The sequence below is a fragment of the Pleurodeles waltl genome, chromosome 3_1 (genome assembly GCF_031143425.1).
Source record: "Pleurodeles waltl isolate 20211129_DDA chromosome 3_1, aPleWal1.hap1.20221129, whole genome shotgun sequence".
Lineage (NCBI taxonomy): Eukaryota > Metazoa > Chordata > Amphibia > Caudata > Salamandridae > Pleurodeles > Pleurodeles waltl.
In genome coordinates, this window is record NC_090440.1 from 1882451298 (window position 1) to 1882463915 (window position 12618).

Consider the following 12618-nt stretch of genomic DNA (forward strand, 5'->3'; position numbering starts at 1 on the left):
TTGCCTAGCAAACAATCAACAGGCATGGTTGGACTCACAGCGACTTTCCAGGAACCTGAGACCCCCCCCCATTCAAAGGGAACCTGCGCCACTCTGCAGAGGCGCTCAGAGTTGTCTACTGCAACTACTTGGTGAAGTACCCGGGGATCAATCTGCTCTTCAGACACCAGGTGACTCCTCACTGTAGTCACACTGGCTCCTGTGTCTCTCAGAGCCTCCACCCTCTGTCCATTGATGGTCACCCATTGCCTGTACTTCTTAGTGTTATCAGGCACTAGGTTTCTCTGGACCATCTCACTGTCCCCTAGTGAGACAAGGGTCATTTCTGCTGGTTCCCACCCACCTGAAACCAACTCCTCCCCAAGCGCTACACTGGCCAAACCCTGGGACGGTGCACCAGTGGGTGCCGGTGTACTTTTGGGGCATTTGGGGTCCCCCCTCACATGACCCACCTGGTCACATGAATAGCACTTACGTAGGGGACCACCTGCCATTGGCTTCCCTTTGGAGAACCATGGCCTCTTTTCACTGGGGGGTTGGGAATCCTTACCCTGGGAATCAGTTTGGGGCCCTTTAGAGAACTCATCCTGTTTGCCCTTACCCCCCCCTTTCTTCTGAGAGGGACCCTGCCCACCCTTGGCGTGGTCTCCCCCATACCTCTTTTGGACCCTGGTGCTCTCCCAGCGGTCCGCTTCCTGTGCAAGCTTCCTGGGGTCAGTCAGCTTGCTGTCAATGAGGTGCTGGCGCAGCTCTGGAAAACATAAACTGTACAAGTGCTCCCAAGCAATTAAATTGTAAAGCCCCTCATACGTGTTTACCTTACTGCCCTTCACCCAACCATCCAGTGACCTGCAACAAGAATCAACACATTCCAACCATGTTTGGGATTCCTTTCTCTTGTAGGATCTAAACTTCTCTTTGTACTGCTCAGGGGTGAGACCATACCTGGTAAGTAAGGCCTCCTTCATGGCAGGGTAGGTGAGACTCTGAGCATCCCCTAAGGCCGTCAGTGTGTCCCTCCCCTCTGCCTCAAAATGCTTCCACAGGGCTGCCCCCCAATGAGCTTCAGGGACCAGGTTCATGTGGAGAGCTGATTCATAACCCTTGAACCACAAGTAGATATCATCCTCCCTCTTATAATCCCTCACAAGGTCTTTTGGGATGTGTACCCTTCTCTCAGGCTGCACTGTAGAATTGCTGCCACCATCCCTACTGGACTGGCTTCTATGATCTATCTCTTTCAAGCTAAGCTCATGAGCCATTGTTATCTTCTTCTCCTCAAGGGCTAGCCTTCTCTGCTCCAATTGGTACTCCCTTTCTGCCTGTCTGTCCTGTAACTCTTCAGGTGTCAGACCCTTGGAGGATACACTGCTACTTGCCCTAGAGATTCTCCCCTGAGACATAGCAGGCCCACCCACTACATCAGTGTGAGTGACTTGCAACTCCTCTTCCCCCTCTGGCTCCTCCTCTGTGTGCCCCTCAGCTGCTTTGGCTGCCACCCAGGCCCTCAGCGCCTTTTGCAGCTCATCCTTCTTGGATGAGCTCTCAATGGGACAGCCAACATTCCTACAAAACTGCTTCAACTGAGCCACCTTGTAGCTCTCCAATTTCTCCAAATCAAAAGCAGTTTCAGCTAGGGCATCTCCAGACTGAGACATGATGAGAGGTTAAAAAAAATATGCACAGTTCCAAAAACAGAAAAGCAAGTTCTCAAATGAAGTTTCAGCAAAGTCAATCCCGGGATCAGTGAAAAAAAGAAACTGAATGCAGAGAAAAACAGTCCAAGTAAAAAAACAAAAATCACAAGACTAGTAGTACGTGGTCACGTAGTGGTCTGAGATCAAAACAGTAGTGTACACTTAATTACTGTATGTCAAGTACAAATACAAGTCCAAATCCCGACCGCTGGTCACCAATGTTAGAAATGGGGTCTTTGGTTGACAGTCAGGTTACCCCCTGTTCAAGCAAGGACCCTCACTCTAGTTAGGATAAAAGAGAATCACCCTCAGCTAACCCCTGCTTACCCCCTTGGTAGCTTGGCAGAGCAGTAGGCTTAACCTCAGAGTGCTGGGCGTAAAGTATTTGTACCAACACACACAGTAACTCAATGAAAACACTACAAAATGACACAACACCAGTCTAGAAAAATAGGAAATATTTATCTAGACAAAACAAGACCAAAACGACAAAAATCCAACATACACAAGTCAAGTTACGATTTTTAAAAGGTTTAAAATAAAAAGAGTCTTTAGGTAGTTGTAACAACACACTAGCGCTGCTAGCGTGTAAATGTACCTGGTTTGCGGCAAAAATAACCCCGCACGGGCGGTGTGCGTCGAAAATAACCCGGCACGGGTATATGCGTCGAAAACAGCTCGGCTCGGCGAGGCGCGTCGAAAAAGCCAGCCACGCGACGGTCCGAAGTCCCGCGGCGCTGGTTGCGATCTCTCAGCCTTCGTCAGCGATGCTGCGCGTCGTTTCTCCTGCTCCGGGCGTCGATTCTCCGGTCGCGTTTCCAGCGGCGTCGTTTCTCAGCTGCGGAGCCGGCGTCGCGTCGTTTTCTCAGCCGCGATCGGACTCGCGTCGATCTTTTCTCCGCACGGTGCGCGGTGCGTGTATTTTTGTCCTTAGGCTGCCAGCCTCTCCTTTCAGGGTCCCAGGAACTGGAAGGGCACCACAGAGCAGAGTAGGGGTCTCTCCAGAGACTCCAGGTGCTGGCAGGAAGAAGTCTTTGCTATCCCTGAGACTTCAATAACAGGAGGCAAGCTCTACATCAAGCCCTTGGAGATTTCTTCTTCAAGATGGAAGGCACACAAAGTCCAGTCTTTGCCCTCTTACTCAGGCAGAAGCAGCACTGCAGGAAAGCTCCACAAAGCACAGTCACAGGCAGGGCAGCACTTGTTCCTCAGCGATCAGCTCTTCTCCAGGCAGAGGTTCCTCTTGATTCCAGAAGTGTTTCTAAAGTTTGTAAGTTTGGGTGCCCTTCTTATACCCATTTTAGTCTTTGAAGTCACCTTCCTTCAAAGGGGACTCACACCTTCTTGTGAAATCCTGCCTTGCCCAGGCAAGGCCTCAGACACACACCAGGGGGCTGGAGACAGCATTGTCAGAGGCAGGCACAGTCCTTTCAGATGAGAGTGACCACTCCACCCCTCCCTCCTAGCAGAGATGGCTAATCAGGAAATGCAGATCACACCCCAGCTCCCTTTGTGTCACTGTCTGGTGTGAGGTGAAAAACAACCCAACTGTCAACTGACCCAGACAGGGAATCCACAAACAAGGCAGAGTCACAGAATGGTTTAAGCAAGAAAATGCTCACTTTCTAAAAGTGGCATTTCCAAACTCACAATCTCAAAATCAACTTTACCAAAAGATGCATTTTTAAATTGTGAGTTCAGGGATCCCAAACTCCACCTGTCCATCTCTTCTCTAGGGGAATCTACACTTTAATCATATTTAAAGGTAGCCCCCATATTATCCTATGAGAGAGACAGACCTTGCAACAGTGAAAACGAAATTGGCAGTATTTCACTGTCAGGACATATAAACCACATTACTATATGTCCTACCTTATCCATACACTGCACCCTGCCCTTGGGGCTACCTAGGGCATATCTTAGGGGTGCCTTACATGTAAGGAAAGGGAAGGTTTAGGCCTGGCAAGTGGGTACACTTGCCAAGTCGAATTTACAGTGTAAGAATACACATGCAGACACTGCAGTGGCAGGTCTGAGACATGATTACAGAGCTACTTATGTGGGTGGCACAACCAGTGCTGCAGGCCCACTAGTAGCATTTGATTTACAGGCCCTGGCACCTCTAGTGCACATTACTAGGGACTTACTAGTAATTCAAATATGCCAATCATGGATGAACCACTTACATATAATTTAAACAGGAGCACTTGCACTTTAGCCCTGGTTAGCAGTGGTAAAGTGCCCAGAGTAACAAAAACAGCAAAATCAGAGTCCAGCACACATCAACAACCTGGGGAACAGAGGCAAAAAGTTAAGGGAGACCACGCCAAGGATGAAAAGTCTAACAGGGACCATGACTGTTAATGGATGTCCCATCACTATTCCTTCACTCTGAGTGAGGCTGATACCAACTGCTGCTACGGCGCGCAAACACCCAGGAAGTGCTGCTGCGACCGGATCCAAAGTAGCTGAAAAATACGCTACTGGTCTGTTTATGCCACCATGGGCTTGGGTCAAGACAGACAAAGAACATGCATCACGTTCATGACAAAACAATGTGAAAGGCTTTGTGTAATCAGGCATACCTAAAGCTGGAGCCCTGCACATGCATTCTTTCAATTCAATAAAAGCATCCATCTCATCTCCTTTCAGCTCAATTTCATCCAAAGCATCCTTCTGGGTCAGTTTCAGTAAAGGCTTTGCTAGAGTTGAGAAGTTGGGAATCCACTGGCGACAGTAGCTCACCATCCCCAAAAACTTCCTCACCTCCCTCCTCGTCTTTGGTGGACTCATTTGAAGTACACTTGTTATTCTTTCCTTCATTATTCTCCGTGACCCTTTCTCTATTTGGTGACCCAAGTATTTCACTTTCTTCTGACAGAACTGCAACTTTGAAGGAGACACCTTGTGTCCATTCCTTCCCAGATGGTTCAGTAAAGCAATGGTGTCGGCTGTGCAGCCACTTTCTGTCTTAGATGCAATCAGTAAGTCATCGATGTACTGTACTAGAGTAGACTCGAATGGCAATTCTAACGCTTCCAAGTCCTTCTTTAGAATCTGATTGAAAATTGACGGTGACTCAGAAAACCCTTGAGGAATTCGACACCAACTGTAAACTCTGTCTAAGAATTTGAAACAAAAGAGAAATTGGCTGTCCTCATGAAGAGGCACCGAAAAGAATGCTTGCGACAAGTCGATGACTGAGAACCACTCAGCACCGCAAGGGATTTGAAACATTATCACAGCTGGATTCGGTACTACGGGGCAGCATTTTATTACGATGTCATTTATTTTCCTCAAGTCCTGCACTATTCGGACCTTTCCACTCGGCTTTATTAGTCCCATGATTGGTGAATTACATGGACTGCTTAACACTTCTTTCAGTACTCCCTGTTTTACAAACTCGTCAATGAGTTGGGCGACTTTCATGAGGGTGTCTTGTGCCATGTGGTATTGTGGGGTCTGGGGAAAGGTTGCATTGGGTTTTACGGTCACCTTCACTGGTTCCACTCCTTTCACCAATCCCACCTCTTTTCCTGTCATATCCCACACTTCTTTTCCGACTGTTTCCCGTAATTCAGCTGGAATATCTTCTTCAGTTATCATCGGAAGAAGGTTAATCAGAGGATATTCTTCATCGACAGTTTCCATCTCATCCCCTTCTACACTGTCCTCTTCTTCCCCATCACTGCTCGTCTGAATTCTAATTCCATCGTGTGAACACATAATCGAACATCCCAATTTGCACAATAGGTCTCTCCCTAACAGTGCTATCGGGCTTGAGTCACATACCACAAAATTATGTAACCTTTGATAGTTACCAATGCTGACTGGTACTGGATCTGTGATTGGGTTCGTCAGGTGCCTGTTTGCTACTCCCACCACTTGAACTGTCCTCCCTGAGAGTGGCAAATTTGGTACTTCAATGCTCCTAACGGTTGAACGTGTGGCTCCTGTGTCAACCAAGAATGAAACACGATGACCCATGACTCTTCCCTCCACATATGGACCCTTTTGATCAACTTCCAAGGATGCTGCAAGCACACAATTTCCCTCCTCATCTGAACTTTCACTCTCCCATACATTGTTTATTCCATTCTCACTGTGTAATGGGAACTGTTGTACTGTGCCATTTGTACTCATCACCTGACTCGAGACCTGTGGAGGAAGCATCACTTGCTGCTGACCCATTGGTGCCAAGGGTATTTGCATTTGCTGATTAGGTACCATTGGTAACTGCTGTTGCATTGGCTGCATTTGCGTCCTCTGCATACGGGGCATCTGCATCTGCTGCGGCTGCATAGGCTGTAATCCCTGCAGCTGATTTATTGTCTGAAAATTTGGGTTTGGACCTCTCATTTTCGGTCCCCTCATTGTCTGGAATGCATTGACATCATTGTTCTGCTGACCAACACCTGCACCTTCCTGCACCACCATCGGGCACTCGCGTTTCCAATGTCCGACGATTCCGCACACGTGACACGGCATCACCTTTTTCATTGCCTGCACACCATTCGGAACCACAACAGTGTTCAAATCCGGACCATTACTCCCAAAACCTCCTCTGCCTCTGCCTCTCGCCTGTGGCTGAAACACCATATTTCCCTGCGGTTGCGGCTGCGGTATCTGCTGTTGGAACCCTTGCAACCCTTGCAAACCTTGCAGACCTGTCTGAGCTGCCTTAAGTTGCATCACCATCACTTTTTCTTTCAACCTTTTCTGTTTCACCTCAATTTCGTCGCTACAGTATTTCGCATAATTCAAAACCTCATCAATCGGTTTCGACTGCCAACAAATCAAATGCGACTTTATCATCTGACCTATCTCAGGTCTCAGCCCTTCCACAAATCTAAACACAAAATGAAGCATGTCCTTCGCCTCTATTGTTTCCGTGCCACTGTAGTTCTTAAACGCCTTCAACAACCTCTCGTAGTAACCATGAATCGACTCTTTAGCCTCTTGGGCAGTTCGATCAATCTTCTGCCAATCCACATTTTTCGCGGCAACCTTCGTCTTCAAATGCTCAATCACCTTATAGTACAAGCTCATTACCATAGGTGATGGTGCACCCGTATCCCTGTCTCTCTCTGGTTCACTTGTCGGCCAACCTACAGCCCTTTTGCAGTCTTCCCACAAATCTGCCGGAACCACAATCTCAAAGAGGGTGTTCAGGTCTTCCCAAAGACATTTTGCAAGCTTCACAAACCTATCAGTCTGTTGATACCATTCAATCGGTTTCTCTCTCAGTTTGGGAAAATCATCCGTAAAAGACTGAATGTCGCTTCTGTGCCACGGTACATGTATTAATTTTCCCCCTGCTGTCTCCCTCATTGGTAACATGGTTATTGCATCACTACTCTGTGGTCTTTTCTCGTTGTGCTCTGGGACACTGTCTTTCTTCTTTTCCTTTTTCTTTGTCCATCTGCTCTCCCATTTGTCTAAGCACCTCCACACTTGTGCACTCTGCAACAATTCTCTAAGGTGCGTTTTCATGCCTGCTGACCTCATGTGTTCAAAGTCTGTGGACCTGAAATCCAATCTATAGCTCCTGCTCAAGTGTTTTGTCTTGTCTATGTCAATCCCGTTTTTGTCAGCTATTTCTTGCAAGCTTCTATGTACCTTGTTCACTTCTCTCGTAATCCTGGGACATAGATACCTCAGCTCTTCTTCCGAGTAGGACTCTAACCTATTCACACCCATAGTCCCTTCCACCAATTCTTCTGCTTCCATGTTCAACCTGATCCTATTCAGATAGTCCTCTTCTCCCTTCCCACTGGCTGAGCTTTGTGTGGAATTTAGACTGTTGAACCACTGTGTCAGCTGTTGCGCATTCAGCCCCATCAGTGTAGCATTCACATCAACTGCCATCGATGGTTGCGGCAACTTTTCAGTGTGCGATGATAGCGGTATCATCAATGGGGGACTCGACCTCACCACTGTTGACTGAGCACATATGGGACTAAACTCCATCAAGGACCCAGATCCAATTGGCTGAGCCGCTATCGGAGTTATCTCTGGAGTGTGTTCTATGCACCTCCTTTCCATCCCATTCTGCACCATTGATCCTTGACCGCTCATACCTGAGTTAGGCTGAACGTACAAGGGTACCGGTGGACCTACAGTAATGGGTAGGGATATCGCATCTGGGTTCTGTCCATTCCCCATGTTCTGAGGCATGTTCATTCCTACACCATGGGTCATCATTGCCGGCATGCCCGTCTGACTCCCTGTCATCTGAGCATGTGCGGTTCCCCCCTGCATCTGCTTTTGAGGCATCAAAAACTGAGTTGATTCAGCTTGTGCCAATGTTGGGTTGCGACCATTCTGTACTCCCATCACGGTTGGATCTAGAATCATTCCCGTACCGTTGTCACTGCTGTAGTACCTTGGGACCTGCGGCTGATAATTTTCTGCTGCTTTCAATGTAGGCACATCTGGATATATTCTCCTGACCTGCGGTATCTGCGGGGTGAACAGTAAACTCGGATCCTTAGATCCCGATGGCGCTTCTGAACTCTGAGTTTCATTATTCTGTACCGGTGCCGGAGGGGCAGAACTGGTACTTGGACCTTGTCCATTCTCTGCATAAGGCGGTGGACGGTCGTTCAGCAATTGCATGATGAACTCCTCATCATCTGACTCGTCCTCCCTATCTTTGGAACACCTCCTGTTTGTCTTGCAGGTAGCTTTCTTGCCTGTCGCCTCTTCTTCCTTAGTAATTGCAGGAAACAATTTTATCCCCTGCAATATATCTGACCTCCACACCTTCTGTGCATTGTCCCACCTAGCGTCCGCTAGTGTCTTTTCTGCCTTTCTTATCCTGGTCTCGAACTTCTTTTGCTGTTGCTGTCTAGCCATTAGTTCCCAAATCGCTAGAGCCTCAAACTGTGCTGGCCTTGGAGGTACCTTCATGTCGTACATCGCGAATCTCAAATTCTCTAGGATCCTTATATTGAATGTCCCATGGATCGGGAATGCTACGCTCCCATGTTTCTCTGTCAGCTTGTGCCATTGCTTTAGCCAAAGACACGGAGCTACCCCCCTTTCTTCCATTACAATGTAAGCTGGTGTACCTTCGGGTGGCGTCTCCTCTCCTACACTTGCTTTAATGTAAGACTCCCCCTTCATCGCACTCTTTAATGCTTTCAAAAATTTCATTTTCTCGTCTTTTATTTCACAAATTTGTAATCAATAGGTGACTTTAATTCCCGGAATACTCTTCGCTTGCCTTTCCCCTTCCAATCGAGCCCCACGGACTGCGTCCAATCCGTGCGCGACCCTTCTCTACAACCAACCTATCCCAGCGCGGCTCCTAGTGACGTCACACTCACACACACTGCGGCTGACAAAGCCTCGCGGCTTGTCCTCCTTCACTCAGCTCCTCTCGTGACAACTTCTAGCATATATCGCGAGCAACCAAAATAATAATAAAACAGATCTGTCGGTTTACTACAGGAAGGGTAACACAATCGCTTCAGGACCTTAGGGATTTTTCACTAGCCTCGGCAGTTATTCCATCTTTCTTGGTCCCCACTTTCGCAAGCAAATCTGACCCGCAGACCTACTCTCAACTTGTCAATGATCTATTCTAGTGCACTTAGAATTTGTCAAAGCCCGAAGTCGAAGTTTTCTTTCACTCCCTTAACACACGTACCGACTCGTTGACCACGCCCGGTCAACCTACTAAACCGACCAGACCACAACATAAAACAAGTGTCTCATACACTTTTCAACATACTCCGGAGTCTCTTGACCTCGCAGGGCCCGTCTCAACAACAACAACCACGTGGACCTTTTTTTGCACAAAGCGCCACACACACATGAAGTTCGACGACTTCCCTACTCTCACACTCGGAGTCGCACCTCCGCTATTCTCTATGAAGTTCGACGACTTCCCTACTCCTACACTCGGAGTCGCACCTCCGCTATTCTCTAAAATCCTCGCAACCTTTTCAAACAATCTGCGGCAATAAGCTGTGCAAGCGCAAAATTCTAACTTCACTCATACCGTCACTAGTACCGCCAACGCCGATTCCACACCTCCATTCTCTCCATTCGCAAGCTCCGAGATCCCGGGAAAGTCGCGGGGGACTTAGCCCATCATCATTCTCTCAATCTGTTTTACCCAAGAAAAATCTAATTCAACTTCTCGAGTGGGGTCCCAAAGGGCGAAACCGTTAATTCAACACCATATACCTCTCGAATGGGGTCCCAAAGGGCGTAACCGTTAATTCGACACCATGTACCTCTCGAATGGGGTCCCAAAGGGCGAAACCGTTACCTCTCGAGTGGGGTCCCAAAGGGCGAAACCGTTACCTCTCGAGTGGGGGGTCCCAAAGGGCGAAACCGTCCTCTGCTACCATCTACTGATAGAGCGTTACGACCTACTAAATTACCTGTATCTGAACGCTCTTAGGCCGATGAATCTTTTGACCAAGTGGGCCCTCTTCACCCGAGAGTAATCAATTCGATCAAATCAATAATCAATAACGTACATAGGCAATACCCTGATCAACATAACATTTCACAATTAACCCAGAATACATTTCGGCGAACCATGACCTTTCGGTCATGAATAACCACACCAGTTTATTCAAAGTTAATGAATTTATTTCCCTATATTAGCAAAGCTAGCACAATATAAATGTGTCTCAACACCAAATGATATACGTAAATGAACATTAATAGCTGTCCATAACGGCGAAACAGATGCAATCTATGCAGCATTTGAATAACAATGCATTCAATAATAGCAATGCAAATCACTAAAACTATAATCTGTAATGAGCTAATTGCATACATTGGTCAGCATAACAAGGTCTCAAATTTGCATTGTGCGACAAAAGGATCCTCATCTAACCTCAAATTAGCATTGGCATGTGGGACTTCATGCAAAACAATTTAGCAACATTAATTTAGAAAACTCCTAACTAGGGCTCTTATCAAAATCAGCAGTTGGTTACCTAAAAAGAACACAATGCAATTGTACAATTTCCTTTCATATTTACCCAATTCAATCAGCATTCAAGGAAGTCTTCGTCTCACAGGTACCGGTTTCGATCAGCATGGGACGGGGGCAAAGGGGCAGGGTGGACGGGGCAATTGCCTCTCAGCGGCAAAAGGACAAAACTATTACTTCATGCAAAGGGACGAATCAAAGTTAAAGTCTCTAGGGCGAGAATTAATTAAAGTCTCTTTCTCTCGATTAGAGAAAGCATCAAAGTCTCTTTCAAAATGGCGTCGCAGCAAGGTGGGCCATAATAGCTGCAAGGTCCTGCAAATGGCGGGCAATGGCTGGTAAAGTTCGTAACGGGCTAATAATGGCTGGTAACGGCTCATGTCCAATAATGGCTGGTAATGGCTGGTAACGGCAATAATGGCTACTTTCTCCTTGTGCACCTGGTTTAAATAGACAACAGTTCAAATCCAGCAGGGTCTTCCATTGGAGAGTTCATAGGTTGGCTTCAAATTGTCCAATCAAAAACTACAGTTCACAAGCTTCTACCTAGGCATACATTATCCTTGGAGTTGGGAACGTAAGTTGCAACATATTTTACCAATTAACTCACTTTCAGAGCGTCCATTGTCTGCACCTGCAGATTGACCTTGGAGCAAAGAAGAAGATGCCAGGCTGGCACGAAACCTTAAAGATAAGCATGTGAACGATCTCACTGGAAAAGTACAGCTTCAAGCAAGAATACACTTTTATTAGCACGTTGGGAAAAATACGAGCATCTAAACCGTGAGACAGGCAACTAGGCCAAAGCCTCCATTAAAGTTATGCTAAGCTAAAACATTTCAAACAAGCAAATCATAGCACACGTTTATGATTATGTCAGATTAGTGCAATTCTAATACATCACGTTATATAAAGCACGCTTATAAATGTTGACAAACTACTCTGAGGGCACATTTGTCCCTGTACAATCTTTATTAGTTCGGTTAAAGTCACACTTGATTATTGCAGTACTACGTTTAAGCGCTAATAAATGTAAAACCTTCATTTCTGCGTCATCAGTGTATGTGCGTGTCTGTGAGTGTATGTTACTGGATAAGTGGCATAAAACTCCTAAACCTCTACTCTGTTGCTGTTACAATAAACAACATTTTCAGAGAAAATCAGAATTTTCTGTAGGCATTTGCATAGAAATTTAAAGATGTCTGACTTGCCTTTGTATTTGGTTGTGAGGTTGTCGCCTGCAAGTGCAATCAGAGCAGCTCCAACAGATTTAAGCATCAGTCGCCCTGTCCCCTTCCTGAAACAAGAGAGCAGATCAAAATATAAAGAACTGAGTGCAAGATTGTCAGCCAAAATACAGGGTCTAAAACTCCAGGCTCTTATTTTAAAGGAATAATCATATCTAGTTATATTTACGGTATTTCCTACATTTCAATGCAGTAAAGCCATGTTTTTAAATCAATAAGCATTGTAACATTGCTATTAGGTCTAAAAGACACGTACACCGTTGTAAGACTTTAAGTCTGCTACGAGTAGTGAAATGGTGCTCTCTCTGATGGATTCCCTCTTTCTAGTTAGAGTTAGCTACATCCTACTTCAAAGTGAGGGCGTGAGTAGTATTAAAGGAGGTCTGCTCACCTTCCCAGCGTCATGCAAAAGCATCAACAGGAGGGAACCACTTAGTGCTTGTTTCATATCTCTCTATGGTCATCCAACAAAACAAGCCTAGGGTTTTATTCGTATTCTCACTCACTAGGGTCCTCGTTGCATGGTTCATCATAGAGTCTTCGTCCATATACTTACTGTATCTGAACGGGCTCAACCTTGAGAATCAAGGGAGCAATTTAGTAGTTATTGGTGGATCCTAAAATTCAAAGTGTCTAAGATGATCAGACGTTTGTTTTATTTGAAGGACATTTTGGCAAAATTAAAACAGGTGGAGAAGCTTAGAGAGAGTGTTGG

The 12618-nt window shown here is 46.3% G+C and overlaps 1 protein-coding gene across 1 annotated transcript in view; it reads right to left on the reverse strand.

Moving 5' to 3' along the window:
- The window catches only part of DYTN (dystrotelin), a 244913-nt gene that overhangs the window by 201161 nt on the left and 31134 nt on the right, over window positions 1-12618 (reverse strand). The window contains exon 4 of the mRNA XM_069221575.1: window positions 11868-11953. Coding sequence (XP_069077676.1) covers window positions 11868-11953 — 86 coding nt within the window. The remainder of the gene's footprint in view (window positions 1-11867; window positions 11954-12618) is intronic.